The sequence below is a fragment of the Pteropus alecto genome, unplaced genomic scaffold (assembly GCF_000325575.1).
Source record: "Pteropus alecto unplaced genomic scaffold, ASM32557v1 scaffold7, whole genome shotgun sequence".
NCBI classification, from domain to species: Eukaryota; Metazoa; Chordata; class Mammalia; order Chiroptera; family Pteropodidae; genus Pteropus; species Pteropus alecto.
The window spans coordinates 47,925,090-47,947,283 of NW_006494614.1; the positions used below are offsets into that span (position 1 = coordinate 47,925,090).

A 22,194-nucleotide genomic window follows, 5' to 3' on the forward strand; every position below is an offset into this window, starting at 1 on the left:
ATTAAATTTTATTTGCTAATATTTTGTTGAGAATTTTGCATCTATATTTATCAGGGATATTGGTCTGTAATTTTCTTGTGTCCTTATCTGACTTTAGTATCAGCGTAATGCTAGACTCATAAAATGAGTTTGGAAGTATTCTCTCTTCTATTTTTTGGTTGTTTGAGATTTGGTGTTAATTCTTTTAAGTGTTTGGTAGAATTCACCAGTGAAACCACTTGTCCTCAGCTTTTCTGTGTTGAGAGGTTTTTGATTACTGATTCAAACTCCTTGTTATTAGTCTGTTCAGATTTTCTATTTCTTCCTGATTAGTCTTGGTGGATTGGATTGTATATAAAAAGAATTTATCTATTTCTTCTAGGTTTTTTGTTGGCATATAATTGTTCATGTACTCTCTTATGGTCCTTTGTATTCCTGCAAAATTCATTGTAACGTTCTCTTTCATTTCAACTTTATTTGAGTCCTCTTTTTTTTTTTCTGAGTTAGTCTAGATAAAGGTTTGTTAATTTTGTTTTTCTTTTAAAAAAAACAGCTCGTAGTTTGAGAAATGAAATTGATCTATTTCATTTATTTCCACTATGATCTTTTATTTCTTTTCTTCTCCTAACTTTGGGCTTTGTTCTTTTTTAGTTCTTTGAGGTGTGTAAAGTTAAGTTGTCTATAAAAGATTTTTCTTTTTTCTTAGTGTAAGTGTTTATTGCTATACATTTCCCTCTTAGAACTGTTTTAGCTGCATCTCGTAAGTTTTGGTGTGTTGTGTTTTCGTTTGTATTTGTTTCAAGATTTTTTTTTTTTTTTTGTCCTATTTGGTGGTTCAGGAGTATGTTGTTTAATTTCCATGTATTTGTGAATTTGTAGTTTTCCTCCTGTTATTAATTCCTAGTTTTATACCATTGTGGTTGGAAAAGATCCTTCGTATGATTTCAGTTTTATTAAAATTTGCTAAGTCTTGTTTTATGACCTACCATATGATCTATCCTGGAGAATGTTTCAAATGTGCTTGATGAGAATGTGTATTCTTTTGCTCTTGGATGTAATGTTTAAGTCTGTTAGGTTCATTTGGCCTCAGGTATAGTTGAATTCGAACTTTTCTGTACAGTAGTCCCCTCTTATTGGTGGTTTCGCTTTCTGCAGTTTTAATTACCCTCAGTCAACTGCAGTCCGAAAATATTAATGGAAAATTCCAGAAACAGACAATTCATAAGTTTTAAATTCCATGCCATTCTGAGTAATGTGATAAACTCTTTCATTATCCTGCTCTGTCCTGTGAATCATCCTTTATTCAGTATATTCATGCTGTATATGCTACCCACCCATTAGTCACTTAGTAGACATCTCAGTTATCAGATTGACTACAGTGGTATTGCAGTGCTTGTGTTCAGGTTACCCTTATTTTACTTAACAATGGCCCCAAGGCACAAAAGTAGTGATTATAGCAATTTGGATATGCCAAAGAGAAGCCATAAACTGTATCATCAATATATATGTATAGGAAAAAAAAATAGCATATATAGGGTTCTGTACTATTCATGGTTTTTTTTGGGGGGAGGGTGGGAGTCTTGAAATATATCCTCTACAGATAAGGGGGTTTTACTGTATTGATTTTTGTCTGGATAATCTATTCATTTTTAAAAGTAGGGTTTTGAAGTCCCTTACTATTATTGTATTGTTCTCTATTTCCTCTTTTGGATTTATTAGTATTTGCTTAACATGTTTAGGTGCTCTGATGTTGGGAGCATATATATTTACAATTGTTATATTCTCTTGGTGATTTAACACTTTATTCTACGTAATGATCTTCTTTGTATCTCCTATAGTTTTTGTTTTTAAGTCTGTTTTCTCTGATATAAATGTAGCTACTCCTGTTTTCTTTTGGTTTTCATTTGCATGGAATATCTTTCTCCATTCATTCACTTTGAGCCAATGTATATCTTTAAAACTGAAGTGAATCTCTTGGAGTATTTAATTCATTTACATTTAGAGTAATTATTGATAGTTTAAGACTTATTAATGCCTGCTGAGGACTACTTACGCTTTTTTGGCTGTTTTGTGATTCCCTTCTTCTCTTGCTGCCTGCCTTGTGAATTGATTTTTCTGTAGTGGTATGCTTTGATTCCCTTCTCTTTATCTTATGCATATCTACTGTAGATTTTTGTTTTGTGGTTACCATGAAGCTTACATAAAACAACTTATAGATGTGTCTTTTTTACGCTGATAACTTCTCATATTAAAACTGTACCCTTTACTCTCCTCTTTTTAGGTTTTCGATGTCACAGTTTACTTGATTTTTATTGTGTATTCGTTAAAAAATTATTGTAGCTGCAGTTATTTTTAGTACTTTTGTTCTTTTATCTTTATGCTAGAGTGGTTAATACACCATGATATTACAGTATTAGTGGTCTGAATTTGACTATATATTTACCTTCATCAGTGTATTGTATATTTTCCTATATTTTCATGTTGCTAAGTAGCATCGTTTCAATTCAGCTTGAAGATCTTGTTTCAGCACCGCTTTTGCTGTGTCCCTTTAATTTTGGTATGTTGTGTATTCATTTTAATTCATTTCTAGGTATTTTCACATTTCTCTCGTGATTTCTTCTTTGATCCATAGGTTGTTTAAGAATGTTTAAGTATTGTTTAATTTCCACAAATTCGTGAAATTTTCCACTTTTCCTTCTGCTATTTATTTCTAAATTCATTCTGTTGTGGTTGGAGGAGATACTTTATCTATCTATCTATCTATCTATCTATCTTTTAAAATCTATTGAGATTTAATTTATGGCCTAACATATGGTCTATCCTAGAATATGTTCTGTGTGCACTTGAGAAGAATGTATATGCTATTGTTGTAGGGTAGAGTATTCTGTATATGCCCATTAACTGGTATTTGTCTTGATATCTGCTCCTATATTGAAAATCATTTATTTGGAACTTTGAATGTTTTGGGCCGCTTTATCCTACCCAGAATCAATTTAGAAAATAGTTTAGCCATTTCTTTCCCCATTTTACTACTTATTTCTGCTATTAGGGTTTTTATTGTTTCTTTGCTATTCACGTTTGAGCTTTGTTTTTATAAAGACAATAACAAAGATCAGGTTAAGATTATTACTACATTCCATAAAATACAAATATCTTTTTCCATTCCACAAAAAAATGAAATTTTAAAAAGACATGAAAAATGTGAAACCCGATTTGTTGCCATTTGATTCAAAAGACAAAATTAACTCAATCCTATATTTTATCTTGACATTCCGTATCCATGGACCACCCTTTTAGTTGCATTATGTAAGCTGCCTCCATTTTCTGCTGTATGTTTGAGGTTCTTCCTGAGATACATTTACTTTTTCCCTTTAGAATTTAGTATTTCCTTTCCTGGATGCTCTGTTTGAAATTCTTAGTTTCATTTGTCTGAAGGCATCTTTATTTACTTGGATTCTTGGAAAAATTTTTGTTGAAGAGAGCATTCACTTTTAGCTGCTAATATCTTTTCACTATCTTTCTGAGAAGTCACCTGTTTAATTTTTGATAAGAGCCAAATGCATGTATCTTTAAAGTAGTATTGATTATCTTCTTTCTTGTGTTTTTCTCCTACAGGGAATACAGTGAGTAACCTGATTATGATTATACCTCCAATTTTTGGTGCAATTCAAAGTATTAAAGATGGACTGGAAAAGCGGTACATTGCTTCTTATTTAGCACTCACAGGTATGTATAATGTTTCATCTAAAAAATGATGTACAGTATTCAGGCCATTTTTCTCATTCATTCCTAAAATTGGTTCTTAGTTTTGTGTTTATTACACAATTTGAACATATTCTGAAACTTCTGAATTAAAATTCTACAAATTTTGTAAGTAAATTGAACTATATTTTGAATAAGAAAATTTAAAAATCACAAAAAATATTTTAAGAAAAGAATAGAGATAATATAACAGATTCACCTATGTGTCTTATCACCAAGCTTTGTCAGATCTTAGCACTTTGCAATATTTATTTCAGGTCTTTCTTTCTTCTTCTTTCTTAAAGAAATAAACTACAAATTATAGATAAGATTGAAGTTCCCTTTGTTTTCCTACCTGATTTTATTCCCTTCATTCTCTCAGCACACCCTTCCACGTTTTTGTGTTTATACTACATATGTGTGTGTGTGTGTGTGTGTGTGTGTGTATAATTAAAAAGTATATGTAGTATGGTTTACATATTTTTAAGACTTTTTGTAAAGGACACTGTCCTATATCTAACCTTTATGACTTTTTCATATTCCTCTACTTTCTGTGAGGCAGGGATTGTGTCTTAGTTACCTTTGTATCCCTATTAAGTGGCAATTTAGTGATCCTCAGTAAATGTTGGGTAGATGAATGAATGAATTTTACCAGAGCCTGAGATGGGAAAATCACTCTCTTATGTTCTTGCATTATCGTCATTGGATATGAGAGACTTCGATTTTTGAATCTTTTCTCTATGCATGATGTTTTAAGAAAGTTACTTGATCTATCTTCAAAAGAAAGACTTTTTCACAAACTTAGCTCTTTGCTTTATTTCCTGGGGTGTTTTAAGAATGTTTATAAAATATTAAACCACAGCCAGTAATAATAAGAATAAAAAGGGACAGGTTAAGAAGGAACAGAAATAAAACCATACTTAACCCACACTTTCATCTTTACTAGGAGAAAAACAATATTATGAACTTGAAATTGTTTTTAAATAAGAAATAAATAGTAAATTCCAACAGAACTATATTTGATGTTTTAGACTTGGGATGGATTTAAAAATTACATGGAAAAGAAGAGAGAGGAATTGAGGGCCTAATTTTGACAAAAACTCCAATAGAAAGAAAAAGATCCACAATAAATATAAAATTTCTGAAAGCATTCTAAGACCTGGTAGATCACATTCCTAGCTAAAGATAAGGGACTTGAAAGTATTTGAGACCTATGGTGGCAGTTTGGGAAAGGCATCACTTCTGGGAAAGAGATAATTAGAAAGCGGGGAATACCCTTTTGAGACGTGTTAGTTAAGGGAAAGAAGGAAATTAGAGGAATTAAGATCCTACTAAAACAATCAGACCTTTCTATAACTCCCCTCCCCCCACCAATAAATGAATATGTATGAAAAAGGACACTAAACTTCACTATTCTGACAAAAGGGGACAGTCTTGACCTACATTTTTTTAATCCACCTAAAATCTTTACTCTTCCCAAAAATGGACCAAAAAAGCAGTCTACTTCCATGCAGAATTACTATGAAAAGAAAACAGTCTACGGCCATGCCACCTTGAGCAAGCCTGATCCCGTCTGATCTCAGAAGCTAAGTAGGGTCAAGCCTGGTTAGTACTCTTAGAATTTTCCAAGTTTCAAATGATAATAGCTTAGTCATTAATTTTTATGAAGTCATAAAATTTGCTGTTAACATTGTTGGAGGTTGAAGAGACAATGGTAATTATCATTCATAGAGCATTATATATTAGGCTCTGTGGAAAGTACATTAATTTATATGAAGTCATATAATACTCTCTATAAGCTATGAAGAACTCTTTAACCTCATTTTATCTGAGAAGTAACTTGACCAAGATCACACAATTAGTAAATGGTGGACCCATACCTTGAACCCAGATCTCTATGCTTTTACAGCCATGAACCATGTAATGACATTTTGGTCAACAAACTGCCTATATGATAGTGATCCCATTAGATTATAATGGAGCTTAAAAGTTCCTGTTGTCAAATGAACAGGACAAACAGAGACTCAGGGACATGGACAATGGACTAGTGGTTACCAGAGAGTAGGGGATGGGGAAGGAGGGAAGAAGTAGACAGGGTAAAGAGTCTCTTGTCAAATATAAGGGGGTTGGGGGAGGGTAAAGTGGGTAAAGGGGATCAAGTACATGGTAGCTGAAGGAAACTGGACTCTGGGTGGTAATCACACAATAGAATATATAGATGTCAAATTATAATGTACACCTGAAAATTATATAATTGTATTAACCAGTGTTATCCCAATAAACTTTAAAAAAGAAGTTCCTGCTGTCTAGGTCTAGTGACATCATAACTGGTGTAATGTTGTATGTAGCACAGTGCATTTTTATGGTGATGCTGGTATAAACAGACCTACTATGCTAGTCGTGTAATATAGTACATACAACTATGTAATACTTGATAATGATAAACGACTATGTTACTGGTTTATGTATTTACTATACTATACTTTTTACAGTTATTTTAGAGTGTACTCTTTCTTTAAAAAAAGTTTGCTGTAAAACAATATGCTGTGTTAAACTGGTAGCAGCCTTATACATCTTGTGTTTACTGTCTCTTGATTGCATCATTTTCTCTTGTGTTTGATTTAATCTCATGTTTTGTTCATCATGGCCCCTAACCATGTAAAACATTAACCACTGCTGATGTTGCCAGTAAGAGGCCACATCAAGTGATTGACCTGGAAACAAAATTAAAAGTGATTAAGGACTACGAAGGTAGGAAATCAGGACTATTATTGCTTGCCAGTCAGGTATGTCCCCATTCCATAATAGTTCCCATTTAGAAGAACAAGAACAAAGTGATGGAAGCTTTTAAAGGATCTTCATTGAAAGCAGCAAGATTAAGAAAAGTTTGAGAAGGGCTTGTATCAGAAATGGATAAAGCTCTAATTACCTGTATTGAAGACCAGGTATAGAGACGTATCCCTCTCAGCATCATGACGATCACAGCCAAAGCAAAAAGTTTGTGATGTTGAAAGAAAAGGCTAGACCCGACCATGATGTTGAATTCACTGCTAGCTTTGGGGTTTAAATGATTCAAGAATTGTTATTCATTACATAATGTGAAAGAGTTGAGTCTTCAAGTAGTGATGTGAAGGCAGCTGAAGAATTTCTAGACACTCGAAAGCTGATTGTAGAGGAAAATTACTTGCCAGAACAAATATTCAATATGGGTGAAACCTCCCAAGTCTGGAAAGGGACACCTGAATTTCATCCATAAGGAGGCCAAGTCAAGGCCTGATTTTAAGGATAACAGTCTTGCTTGGGCGCAGTGTTGCAGACTACAAATTAAAACTCTTGTGATCTCACATAGTGAGAACCTCAGGGCCTTTAAGCATATCAGTAAGCACACACTGCCAGTGTATTAGGAGAGCAATAAGAAGTCATGAATGACCAGCTCCTCTTCCAAGATGCCCTCCAGAATTGCTCTGCCAGCGAAATGGGGAAGTACTGTTTGGAGAATACATGCCTTTCAAGATTTTCTTTATTAATGATAATACTTTTGCAAATTCTCCTTTTACTGGGATTTTCATCCTAATATCAAAGTGGTGTTTCTCCCTCCAAGTACCACCTCTTTGATCCAACCAATGGATAAAGAAGTTGTAGCAGCTTTTAAGGCCTACTACTCAAGGAAGAAGTCTTTGCCTAGGTTATTGCTACAGCTACTTAAGATACTGAAGCAATTCTGATTACAACATCTGTGACTACACCAATGACTGCTTGGGCTTGGGATGATGTCAGCAAGGAGTATATGAGTGGCACATGGAAGAAGACATTGAGGAGGTTCATCCATGACTTCAAAAGATTTGCCAAGGATGAGGGTTGCAAAAATCATCAAGGCTGTGGTTGAGATGGCAACAACTTTAAGCCTGGGTGTAGATAAAGGTGACATTGAGAAGCTTCTAGAGGTGATCTCTGAGGAACTGACTAAAGAGTTGTTGGAACTGGAATAGGAATACATAGCTGAAGAAGAGGCAAGATAAAAGAAAACTGTAGGAGATTAAGGAGACGCCCTCCCCTCAAGAAAACTCATAGTGAAGGGTTTAGCAGAAACTTTGGCAGACCTCAACAAGCTCTTTATAAAGTTTAAAACATGGACCCCGACTCTGAAAGGTTTTCATTAATAGAAATGTTTGTGGTGCCTTATCTGCTTACAAGCAAATCTATGATGAAAGAAAGAAACCAAATTACCATGGACATGTTTTTGAAAAGAGTGACACCTCCTCAAGGAGTGACACTCACCTCGGGCGGGTCCTTCGGGAGGTATTCCAGAAGAAGGCTTCCTTATCATAGGAAATGCCAGCTCCATGTGTTTTATTGTCCCTGAAGACCTTCCAGTGGGACAAGATGTGGAGGAGGGAGACAGTGATGTTGATGATTCTGATACTGTGTAGGTCTAGACTAATGAACGTGTTTGTATCTTAGTTTTTAAAAAAAGATTTAAAAAGTAAAAATAAAATTTAAATAGAAAAAAAGCTTATAGAATAAGGATGTAAAGAAAGAAAATATTTTTGTACAGCTATATCATGTGTTTGTGCTTTAAGCTAAATGTTATTACAAAAGAGTCAAAAGTTTTAAAAAATTAAAAAGTTTATAAAGTAAAAAAGTTATAGGAAGCAAAGTTTAATTTATTATTGAAGACAGAAATATTTTCATAAATTTAGTGTAGCTGAAGTGGACAGTGTTTATAAAGTCTACAGTAGTGTACAGTAACATCCTAGGCCTTCACATTCACTCACTGACTCACCCAGAGCAACTTCCAGTCTTGAAGCTCCATTCATGGCAAGTGCCCTATATAGTCGCACCATTTTTTAATTATTTATACCATATTTTTACTGTACCTTTTCTATGTTTAGATATGTCTAGTTACACAGATACCATTGTGTTATAATTGCCTACAGTATTCAGTACCATGAAAATGTGCTGTACAGGTTTGTAGCCTGGGAGCAATAGGCTATTCCATATAGCCTACATGTATAGTAGTAGGCTATACCATCTAGGTTTGTGTAGGTACACTCTGATGAAATCGCCTAACGACACATTCCCCATTGTTAGCTGGCACATGACTGAAATCATTGTGCCATAAGCCAGTAATTTAAAACTGTGCATTACCTACAATAGAACCAAGCCAAAAGAAATCTTTTCCATGAGATTTAATTTTTCTCTTTACTGCTCAAATCACAAATTGTGGTTTATCTTATTTCTTCAAAATAGCAATGTGTTCACTTATTCTTTCCTTTACAAATATTTTTATGCGGTACATATTATAGGATAGCAAAAAAGAGTCCTTGTCCCCAGAGAGCTTATGTTACATTGAGGGGTGATGAATTGCAAATAAATAAACAACAAAATCTATTTGTAATCGTACGAGTGTTTGTTGTGCAGTTATCTAAATGAATAGGTAATTGACAACAAGAGAAATGAATTGAAAAATGGTTAAAAAAAAAAGCAGGAAAAAAGTCTATTAAAGATTATTAAAGATTTTAAAAGTCTACTTAATGAGTCTATTATCTCTAAGTCCAGTGCTGAAATAGAAAGTTAGTGAAGTAGAAATGTCACAGAGACACCAAGTCATTACCCTCTGAAAAGAACCATTGGAAATTCTTTGCATGGAGCTGCCTTGAGTTTAGTGTGATCATACCTATAGTCTCTTACTGCCAGACTTAATCAAAGTCATCCGAAATGATCTTAAGAACATTATGCCTCTTGTCAAGGGGAAAGTGAGTAGACTGCCTATTAGACTAATAACATTTTAGATTATAGCAGTTACATTTAGTAATGAAATAGACATAAAGTCAATGAAAGGACCTTTAGAAATCATTTTATAACTTGCCTACTAATTTCCCTTTATTTATTCCCAGTTTTCCAGACATTGTCCAAAACATCAATGACCTTTTTTTCTAGTTGGTTAAAAAAGTATGTGATGGTTATATTGAAGACAAATTTGAAAAACAATGCAAAATACCCATAATCTTATCACTCAATAGAAACAGTATTTTCATTTTTTAGTAAATAAGTTTCTCATCTTTATGCATGCGCAATTGTGGTTTTCATATGACTACACTGTGAATAAACATGTTCAATCTAGTAGCTAAAACCCAGCAACAGGCTTAACCAGAGAAGCGGAAACCACAGTTAGCTGAGTAGCCCATGTAGTTAGGGAACAGGAGGTGAGGAAATGAGATGGCCAGGAAAGTTGCCCAGTAGAAAGTGCAAGCAGAAAGATGGAAAGCCTGGTAGAAAGTAGTCTAAGGCAGGCAGCTGTGATGGCTCCTCATCTGGTTCCTATGGCCTGAGTTGTGGTTTATGTTTTAATGTTTTTGACTGGATCCAGAGTAAGACAATAATTGAATAACAATTATTGTCATTCAATTATTGTCTAAGAAAATAAGTATAAAAATCATAACATCTAATCTCATTTCTGTTATTATCATGTCTATTATTAATTGTTCTAGGTCCATACTATTTAACATACCTTAACCTCCCTAGGTAGTCCAAACATTCCCTTTACTTGGCTGCAGAAATACCTTAGTTCTCTCTTCAATTACCATATTAACCCTTATCTATTAGTATCATTGTTACTTTGTATTCTTACTTTTCCTCTGCCTGTGGAACATTTGTCACTAACTTAACCTGCCTGAAGGTGTTCCAGAAACAATATGGATAGTACTAAAGCCAATCTCTTAGGTGGGAGTATTTTGATGGACAAGGTATATTTAGAGCACAGCAAGGAAGAGGTGGTCCCTCTCAATTTTTTCTGATTAAAAATTGATGTATATTTCATAATAATTCAAATATATAAATCTTAAGTATACATGCAGTTCAATGAGGTTTTATCTATGTAAACACCACCCATATGAAGATACAGAAAATTTCAATTACCCCAGAAAGTTTCCTTGAGCCTTTTCTCAGTCAGTACACCACCAGAAAGATAACTACTATTCCAGCTTCTATTCCCATATAATAATTTACATGTTCTTAAACTTGTATAAATAGAATCATATAGTGTGTACTCTGGCATGTGGCTTCTTTAACTTGATATAGTATTTTTGAGTGTCATCATTGTAGTTTGTATCAGTACATTCTTTTTTATTGATATATATTATTGCATTGTATGAATAATACAGTTCATTTGCCTGTTTTCATGTTAATGAAATGGCTTAATAAAATTGATTAATGCGTTTTCAGTTTAGGACTTTTATGAATAAATATTCTATGGTATTATCATATATGTCTTTTGATGGACATATGCACTCATTTCTTTTGGGTGTATGTCTAATAGGTTTGCTAGGTCATAGGATAGTTTGCGTCTAAATTTCTTAGAAACTGCCAAACAATTTTCTAAAATAGTTGGACCATTTTACACTCCCACCAGCAATATTTGAGATTTCCATTTATTCCACATTGTTGCCCATACTTGTCAATCTTTTTAATTTTAGTCATTCTGATTTGGTGTGTGGTGGTATCTCACAGAGGCTTTAATATTTTTTCCCCAATGAGTAATGATGTTGAGCATTTGCCAAAAGTTTATAGGCCCTTTGGTTGTCATCTCTTGTGATGTGTCAACGAATCTTTTGCCAGTTTTAAAATGGGTTGTCTGTCTTTTTCTTACTGATTTTTTATATATTTCTGGATATGAGCCTTTTGTTAGATATTATATGTATTGCAAATATTTTCTCCCAGTCTGTAGCTTGCCTTTTGACTTTTCTTGAGAGTCTTCAGATGAGCCGAAGTTCTTAGGCAAGAGTTTTAAAAGGCACTTCAGGTATTGGTTTAGTAACTAATATACTAGCCATTTGTTGGTAATTGTACTGGTTTTTGCTGCTGTAACAAAGGATCACAAATTAAGTGACGTAAGACAATAAAATATAGTTATTATCTTACAGTCTGTAGATTAGAAATCTGACAGAAGTTTCACTGGGATGAATCAGGATGTTTGCAGATCTGTATTCCTCTCTGGAGGGTCTAGGGGGAGAGTCAATTTACTTGTCTTTTCTAGCTTATATGGCTGCCCAGAGTCTCTTGGCTCATGGCCTCTTTCTTTCATCTTTAAAGTTAGTAACTTTATATCTCTGACCATTCTTCCATAATCACATCTCCCAAAAGTTCGTGCTTTTGAGGACTCAGGTAATTAGGTTGGGTACACTGTAACAATCCAGGTAATCTCTCCATCTCCAAGCCTTTAATTTAATCACCTTTGCAAAGTTATTTTTGCCATTCGAGATAACACATATTCAAGTTCTGGGGTTAGGTTGTAGACATCTTCGGGAGCCATTGTTCTGCCTACCACACTAATGTAGTTACTACTGCAACCTATGTTGCTAAATTAATGTAGTAGCCCATCTACTAATGTTGTAGCAACCTTACTGGAGGTGGGAAGGGAGAGAGTAATCCAAAATACACTGATAAGGCTAAATAGAATATTCTCACCTCTCTTTGTGTGTTACTACAATAAGGTTATATACTAGATTAATGATAGAAAAGGGAGTGAATAATCAATCCCCTTTAGGATAGGTGGCAAATGATTAGAAAAGCTCTTTTTAAATATCCTAAATGGCTTCTCATCAGCTTGGAGATAAGGTCCAAACTTCTTAGGACAACTCTCCAAAGCTCTTTTAATCACTCTACTCTACTGCCTTTCTAATATGATAGTGTATTTTGTTTCTAATGTAAATGCTCACTTCACCTGGAAAGTACAATTATGCATGCTCTATAATTGTAGCTGGTATTGTTTTGACACCACCAACAAAACTAAAAACTACTTGAGTTCATAGATTTTAAAAGAATCACACATTATACTGTTAATGCCTTTGACACTTTGTAGTTAATATGCCCTTCTTTTTCATCTATACTGGGTCCCTTATACATTTTGGTAAATCATAATGTAATTTAAAAGGAACTCAGTGTATCTTGGGCCTTTAATTTTGTGTCATGGCAAATAAGCTAACCTACTTCCCAAATCTAATGATTCCATTCACTATGCGTGTGAATTTTTTCATAGCTTGAGTTAGGGACTAGAAAATAAAATTTGTTGATACCTATTATATGTCAGGTACATGCTAGGTAATCCTCAAGCCACCTTTCATGATAAACATTGTTATCCTTTAAAAGTAAAAAGTAAATAAATAAACCATTGTTATTCTTATTTTACAGAGGCAGCTGAGTCTCAAAGAGAGTCAGTTAATAAGTTAATAAGTAATAAGTGATAGACCTGGGATCCTAGTTAAAGTCTGATTGCAAAGTTCTTTAAGACTCTTTCTACAGTATGGTTAGTCAGATGGATCAAAATAAATGTGTATCAGAACATACCTGTATTTTGTAACCTTGAAAACTGTGACTGGTATCATGCCAAAATATTTGAATCGGGAGATTCCAACTCAGTGAAATGCTGTTATATGCTTGAGAGACTCTTAAAACTGTATTAAAGTGCTATGAATATGGACATCTAATTAGAAGATGTATATGGGACATTGACTTCTTTATTCTAATTCTATTACTATTTTGACTGCCGCAGTTTTCACTTTAGGCATGACCATGTAGAGAAACCTGTCCCTGTTAGTTGTTTTTTGGAATGCTCTGGATAATTCCTACAAATGTGAATTAAATTAACTTTGATGCCTCAGGTTTTTTTTAAGGGAAACATAAGGATGAAACGTTGGCTAACAGTCACCCGTATATATTTTTAAATTAAATTTATCAGGGTGACATTGGTTCATAAAATTATATAGGTTTCAAGTGTACAATTTGATAATACATCATCTGTATATTGCATTATGTGTTCACCACCCAAAGTCAGATCTTCTTTGTTCACCATATAACTGACCTCCTTTACCCTTACCTACCTCCCCTCTCCCCACTTCCCTCTAGTAACCACTAAACTATTGTCTGTGTCTATGAGTTTTTGTCTTATTTGTTTTCAGTTGTATATCCCACATATAAGTGAAATCATATGGTTCTCAACTTTTTCTGTCTGACTTATTTGACTTATTTCGCTTAGCATGATAATTTCAAGATCCATCCATGTTGTCGAAAATGGCAGTATTCATTTTTTCTTACGGCTGAGTAACATTCTATTGTATATATGTACCACATCTTCTTTATCCAATCACCTATTGATTGTTTCCGTGTCTTGGCCACCGTGAATACTACTGCAATGAGCATCTTTACAGATAAATGTTTTCAAATCTAGAGGCAGATACTCAGAAGAGGGATTGCTGGGTCATGTGGTAATTCTACTTTTTTTTTTTTTTTTTTTTTTGAGGAAACTTCATACTGTTTTCCATAGTGGCTATACCAATTTACATTCCCACCTGCAGTGTATTAGGGGTCCTTTTTCCCACAACCTCTCCAACACTCATTATTACTTGTCTTCTTGATGATAGCCACTCTAACAGGTGTGAGGTAATATCTCATGGTGGTTTGGATTTGCATTTTCCTAATAGCTAGTGACATTGAGCATCTCTTCATATGTCTGTGGGCTGTTTGTATGTCTTCTTGAGAGATGTCATTAAGGTCCTCTACCCATTTTTAAATTGGATTGTTTGGGTTTTTTGTTGGATATTAGCCCCTTATGGGAGGTGTTGTGTGGAAGTATCTTCTCCCATTCATTTGATTGCCTTTTTGTTTTGTCGATGGTTTCTTTTGCTGTGCAGAAGCTTTTTAGTTTGATATAGTTCCATTTATTTATTTTTGCTTTTATTTACTTTGCTTTTGAGGTCAAATTCAGTCACCCTTATATTAATTAAACATTTTGTTCTCCATGTGGTTGAATCAATCAGTTGATTTGCAAGGAAAAGAAAATAAAAATACTTTTTTAAGTATCTCCAGAATTTCTAATTTGTATAATTTAAGGACTAATGAATGTTGTTTTGTTTTCACATATTTCATTCACATTTGTTCCTTTGGCTTAAATAACTTCTCTTTCTTGAATTTTTTATTTGTGCCAATTTGAATACATTTCAGAAAATATGCACCTCTTGATAAATTGTAGTGTGTCAGTGATAAAAACTGGTTTACTGTGCTAAATTTCACCAATTTTCTCCAGCCAGGTATGCCTCTTTGAATGGAATCATTTTTCTTTAAATGAGATAACCTACTTGAAAATCTGTATTTCTTGGCAGGTTGGTCGTAATCTGGACTCTCTGCCTTACAGGCCTCATCTTCCACTACTCTCCTACATGTACTTTACACTTTAGCTATGTCAAACTACTTGCTATTTTTAGTACCGTATATATTTTGACATCTCTGCCTTTAACCTCTTTTGTCAGGTAAACTAACCATGTCATCAGGACTGTTTAACTCTCATTTTCTCTAGAAAGGCTTCCTTCAAACCTTTCTCAGCTACCTGATATAATTAAATGACCCTTTTTCTGTACCACTAATGAACACAATGTATATCTCTGTTACTGTGCTTAATACACCATATTGTAATTTTCTGTTTGCTTTCCGACTTCGCCCTAATATTCTTTAGTTGTTAAGGGGCCGAGTGGCAGAATAGGAGGTTGGAGAGATTTATGCAGGAGCCAGATCATGAAGGACCTTACCATAGGCCAGAGTATGTATACAGTTCATAAATAAATATACATTTATGGGGTTGCTAATTTTTTTTTTTTTTTTTTTGCTGTCAGAGTTGGAGACTAATCCTGTAGATATTATCCTGCCTTGTAACCAGAGTGATATATTTTAGAATGCAAAATCAATCATGTTAATCCCTGTATGTACGTATGTGTGTGTATGTGTGTGTGTGTGTGTGTGTGGTTGGTCGTAATCTGGACTCTCTGCCTTACAGGCCTCATCTTCCACTACTCTCCTACATGTACTTTACACTTTAGCTACACACAATCTAGTCGTCCCTTGCTATCCATGCGGGATTGGTTCCAGGAGTCCCCTCAGATACTAAAATTTGAGGATGCTTCAGTCTCTTATATAATGTGTCATCAATATTTGAATATAACCTACGCACATTGTCCTATATACTTAAAGTCATCTCTAGATTGCCGCATACCTCGGAAATATTGAGGGTTTGGTTCCAGACCACTGCACTAAAGCTAATATTGCAATAAAGCAAGTCACATGAATTTTTTGGTTTCTCAATGCATCATATGAAAATTATGTTTATACTGTACTGTGTAAACATACAGTTTATTCTGTATGTTTATACTGTAGTCAATTAAGTGTGCAATAACATGTCTGAAAAAAACAATGTACACGACTTATTTTAAAATACTTTATTGCTAAAAAAAAAAAAAAAAGCTGACCATCATCTGAGCCTTCAGTAAGTTGTAATCTTTGCTGGTGGAGAGTCTTACCTTCAATTTATAGAAAATGCAATATCTGTGAAGGGCAGTCAAGTGAAGTACAATAAAATGGGGCATGTCTGTACGTGAATGTTTACAGCAGCATTATTCATAATAGCCAAAATGTAGAAAAAAACCTAAAAGTCTGTCTTGGTCAGCTGAAGCTGCCATAACAAAACATCATAGACTGGGTGGCTTGAACAACATACATTCATTTCTCACTGCTCTAGAGGCTAGGAAGTCTAAGATTAAGGTGCTGGTCTATTTGGTTCCTGGTGGGAGCCCTCTTTTTGGCTTGCAGATGTCCACCTTCTCCCTGTGTCATCACATGGCCTATTTTTGTTGCATATAGGCAGAGAGAGACAGTGAGGTCCTGTTTCTTCCACTTCTTATAAGGACACTAATCCCATCATGAAAGCCCCACCTTCGTGACCTCATCTAAACCTAATTACCCAAAGGCCCCACCCCACCAAATACTACCACATTGGGGATTAGGGCTTCAACCTATAAATTTGGGGAGTGCAAACATGTAATGTGTAATAATGTCCATCAACTGATGAATGGATAAATAAAATGTAGTAGGTCATACAATGGAATATTCATCCATAAAAGGAATGTTATTGATACATGCTATAACATGAGTAAACTTTGAAAATATTATGCTGAGTGAAAGCAAACAGACAGAAAGACTACATATTTTATGATTCTATTTATATGAAAAGTCCAGAACAGGTAAATCTATCAAGATAGAAAATAGATTAATGGTTGTCGAGGGCTGAGGAAGGGGGAAGTTTGAGGAGAAATAGGGAGTGACTGCTAATAGGTGCTTGCAGAGTTTCTCTCTGAGGTGATGAAAATGTTCTAAAATTAGATAATGACGATGATTGTACAACTTTATGAACATATTAAAAACAATTATGCACTTTAAATAAATTAATTTTATAATATGTGAATTATATCTATAAAGCTGATAAACTTGAATAAATATTGGTGGTTTGCTTAATGGGGCAAAATATAAAATATTGTGTGGAGAAGGTGATGGCTGTTCTATTACATTTTTTGTGTTCTAAATGGGTTGTTGAAAAGAAATAAATTATAGAGATCTCTTTAAAAATCAGACTTTTAATACTGTATAAATAAAAGTACCAAGAGAACGTTTGGAAAAGTTTGGATAAAAACGTTTCTTAAGTGAGGCATGATTAAGTGGCCAGTCTCCCTTTCAGGATGAATAGTCATCTCATAGTATATTGTGTGACTTCATAGTATATTGTGTGACTTTAAATACCTCACAGAGTTTGTTCCCCTTTTCATTAACTTATCTACTTTCGTACTTGCTAATTTCTCCTTTGGAAAAAAAAGACATCAACCATCCTGCTTTCTCATTTTTTAGTAAAATAAGTGCAATAACTTTACTTCTCTCATCTTATTTTGAGCAGTAGAAAATAATGCGATGATATATACAGTGATTTTTTTTTTTTAAAGCAAGAGTAACAGAGTTTGAAATTTTTCTCAAGTGGCTTCATACAGATTATTTGGTGACACCTCGTTCACCGTGTTTGTTGGGCTAACTCCTATACATCCTTAAGGCTAACTCCTCTGGCATCAGTCTTGCATTCTCTAACTTCTTTCATAAATGCCCTTCTTCTGTGCTCTCATGGTACTCTATACATATCTCTATATACTGGCATCTTCTGTTTATCTGCCTGTGCCCTCCATTAGCCTGTATGCTTTATTAAGCCCAATGACTAAATCTTATCCTTTGTACCTTAGCATCTGTAACTGACTTTGGCAAATAGAAAGTGCTCAGTAAATGGGTATTTAACCAAACTTAATGAATCACAGTAGCTCAGTTATCAGATTTATTACTTGGTTAGTTGATTTTTTTAAAAAGTCAAAGCTTATCATCAGTAAAATATATATCAGTAAAAGGTTTATTTTTGTGAAAACATATAGCCATATAATTTTTGACAATTCGATATAGAGCATGACTTTTGAATATGGGATTCTAATTATAGTTCTATTTAGTCTTTCTTGGATTAAAAACAAACAAAAATTTAAAAACCCTAAAATGGAAGCAGTTTATTTAAAATAGAGGCACATAGGAAGAACTTTGAGGCACAGATATAGAATCTTTAGATTTTTACTATTTTTCCTGATCTGTAACATATTTTACCCACACCTAATTCAATAGCTATTTTTATTAGCAACTCAATTTTGTTAAGTCTGTTTTAAGCATTCAAAATAGTTTTTGTAGAAACAGCAGCTTTCTTTTTGCAGTTGCATTTCTGACAACTAAATACAGTGACATTAACAGGTTTGGGAACAAACATAATTCACTGGCTCTTAGTAAGCATATAGTTCACCTCTTTGGAGCAGAAGTGCAAGGAAGTACTGAATGATTGCTAACCAGCTATGAGCCTTAAAGCTTACCCTGAGCATCAGGTAGTGTATTTTATAGAATGAATGGAGAATATTGATTAATCTAGTAAATCACTTAATGGAGGGAATTTAAGGGAATTTACATTGTTTCTTCTATACCGAAATTTCATTAATTATAGAGCTTATGCAAAGTCTTATATCCTGCCACAAGATTTTGTAAACTTTGTTCTTCTTAAAAACTCAGTGCTCTGAAATGTCTTATTGTCTTCTCAAGTCACTCTGGCTACTTTCAAATAATTTTATGCTAATCGTTTTTTTTGTTTGTTTCTTTGTTTTAATTTCAGTGGTAGGAATGGGATCCTGGTGCTTCCACATGACTCTGAAATATGAAATGCAGGTCAGTAATGACAAAATTGACTAAATGTCTATTTCTTCTAATTCAGAGATACTTCATATTTGAGAAAAGGGCACATTCCTAGAGGATGGTATCAAGACAAGAGACTGAAGGAAAAAAACAGATGGGATTTGTAGTCTGGACTTTTTACTTTAGGCCGTAGGATCCAGATTGACTAAGTGAAGTAAAGAGGCAAGCAAATAAGTTATCCATAGAGAAAACAAATGAGAGCATTATAGCTTTTTGACCATCTCTATGCAGGCGTGTACAATTTTAAAGCAGGATTAAAGAGTAGAGTCCCATGGAGACATTTTAAAAAGGCATAATCAGTTCACCAAAATAAATATATTCTTATTCTTAGATGTCTGCATTCCCTCATGTCTCTCTCTTATGACGTTTATTTGAATGATCTGGTCCCTCCAGCTCATAAAATTTTAAAGGTATGCAAGGATTTTTATTTACTGTCCTTGCTCCAAGGAGACCGTATATCTAGTCCTCAAATTGTTTTTTTATTATTTATTGTTATTTATGCCTACAGCACCTGGTCTTCCTAGGTGGTCTCCCATCCAAGTACTAACCAGGCTCGACCCTGCTTAGCTTCTGAGATCAGACATCAGCCTTGTTCAGGGTGGCATGGCCGTAGACCATGGACTGTGGCTACACTGGGGCACGAACTCAGGACCTTCTGCATGTAAAGCAGACGTGCTAACCTCTACGCTGTGGAACTACATCCTAGTCCTCAATTTTTTTACCTTTTTTTTCCCATCACAACCCAAAAACTTCTAGAACAGTACTGTCCAATAGGAATATAATGTGAGCTATGTATGTAATTAAATTTTTTTCTAGTAATCACATTAAAAAGCTGCATTAAAAAAATAGGTGAAATTAATTTTATTTAACTCAGTATATCCAAAGTATTACTTTAACAAGTAATCAATATAAAAATTTATTAATGAAATGTTTCACATCCTGAAATCAGTTGTATATTTCACACTTTGCTTGCAGTATATCTCAGTGTAGATTAGGTTTATTTCAAGTTCTTAGTAGCCACTTAGGCTAAGGCTACTGTATTGGACAGTGCTATTCTGGAAGGATCTGTGTATATAACATTATGTGAATTATTAATTACAGCTATATTAAATGTATAATAATTCTTAGAATTGATTCTAATATTCAGCACACATTTATGATAAGATGTCATGTGTGCTGTACATGCCATGCTTCATTTGGAGAATATGCAAATAATAACACTGGTCTGACCTAATCGAGCGTAGAACACAATTATACTTTCTGGCTGGGAGAACACACCTATAAACAATGATATAATATGAAAATTATTATTTTTATTTTATTGAATTACAGTTGACATTCAGTATTATTTTATGTTAGTTTCAGATGTACAGCATAGTGGTTAGACATTTATATAATTTATGAAATGATTCCCCCAGTTAGTCTAGTACCCACCTGGTACTATACATAGTTATTACTGAAAATTATTTTTAAAGAAGTAAAAGTAATCTATGGCAACACAGTGGAGCTTGCAAGAATCTGTGTAAGTTAAAGAACATTTAAACAGACTCTGAAAGAATTAGTTGAAACTTTTTATATAGTGAAAAGATGAAATGACATACCAGAGTTACACTATGACATAAACAGAAGCAAGGAGTCATTATAATGTGTGGTGTATCTGACAACAGTGATGAATCTAGAACTTAAAGTGTGTTTGAAGAAATGATGAGAATGGCAGGAATGATATTCAAAATATTTAACAACTGTATGGCAAGAGTACTAACAACATGGTGGTACCAGTGAGCAACGGCTGAGTAATAATACTGAAATTAAGGCTTTGCATTTTATCTTACTAAAAATTAATTGGAATTTGTCCAGCTCTAGCAATTATCAAGTGTTTTTATATATAGTATCTTAGATACTTATGACTTACATTTTACAAATTCCAGTTTTAGAGCCTAAAAGACTAATTGATTTGACCAAAATCATGCACAGTTTTAAATGGTATATCTCATATTTATTCTTACATACTACATATATACATATTTCTATACATACACACACACACACGCGTACATTCTCTAGCTCTCTGTCCATGGGAGGACCTGGGAGCAGGGAACCCCAATACCAAAGAGCACACCTATTATTCAGATCTGGTTTCTAAAACTTATTCTTCAGTAAAAGGAACTAAGGCTGATGTCAAGTGCTGGGGCAGAAAAAGGACAATATGATAGGAACATGTCAAAAGGATACTGAAGCCAACTTGAAGGGATTCCCAGTGGCCAATTTTGGGACAAGTTGAGCATCAAAATAAGTAATGATAGTAACAGATAATTACAGTTATCAAATCCATTGATTATATAACCCATTGAATAAAATGAGAAATTGTGAGTCCATACTGAAATAATAGATGATATAATAAGTGAAACAATAAGTGATTATAAATAAATGAATAAATTAAAAGTTTGATATGCAAGTTACATAGTTTCCAACTACCTCACTGCAAAATAATTATAAAGGGAAAAAGAGTAACTTTATAGTGGAGGAAACTAGCAGACATCACCTTAATCAAGCAATCAGAATGAGTATCTTCATTAATGAAGCAAATCAAAATTGTACGCCACCTAATAGGATACAGTGGCAAGAACACAGCGTCACTTCTCTGATATTCTTGTCAAAGATGTATAATGTGAATCTATTTCTATGGAAACAGGCAAAATCAGATTGAGTGACATTCTATGAAACAACTGGCATGTAATGAGATTAAAATTTTAGGAAAAAGCAACTGAATACAATATGTGATTCTGTACTGGATTGTGTGTGCATGTGCTTTATATTTATATTATTGAGGCAGTTAGAATGGGGCCTGAGGATTATTACATGATAGTAATAAATCAATGTTAACTTCCTGATTTTGTTGGCAGTATTATGGATTTATAGGTGAATTTTTTTTTAAAGTTATAATTTACATGCCATAAATTTCACCCTTTTAAAGTATACTAGTTCTTTTAAGTATACTTACAAAATTGTGGAACCATCATCATTATCTAATTACAGAACATTTTCATCACACCAAAAAGAAACCCTATGCCAGTTAGTATTCACTCCCTGTTACTCCCTTCACCTAGCCCCTGGCAACCACTAATCTACTCTTTGTGTCTATGGACTTGCCTGTTCTGGACATTTCATAGCAGTGGGTCATACAATATGTGGCCTTCAGGTCTGGTTTCTTTTATTTAGGCCAAATAATATTCTTTTGTATGGATATACCACATTTTGTTTACCCATTTATCAATTAACAGACACTTTGGTTATTTCTACTTTTTGGCTTTTATGCATAATTCAGCTATGAATATTCAT

General features: G+C 33.9%; 1 protein-coding gene and 1 pseudogene across 2 annotated transcripts in view; one reads left to right on the top strand and one right to left on the bottom strand.

Annotated features, from left to right (window-relative positions):
- Positions 1-22,194, top strand: part of ACER3 (alkaline ceramidase 3) — a 107,853-nt gene that overhangs the window by 36,768 nt on the left and 48,891 nt on the right. For both annotated transcript variants that reach the window (XM_006926640.2, XM_015600447.1), the window contains exons 2-3: positions 3,595-3,705; positions 18,776-18,828. In XM_006926640.2, coding sequence (XP_006926702.1) covers positions 3,595-3,705; positions 18,776-18,828 — 164 coding nt within the window. The remainder of the gene's footprint in view (positions 1-3,594; positions 3,706-18,775; positions 18,829-22,194) is intronic.
- Positions 19,355-19,470, bottom strand: LOC112474923 (annotated as a pseudogene).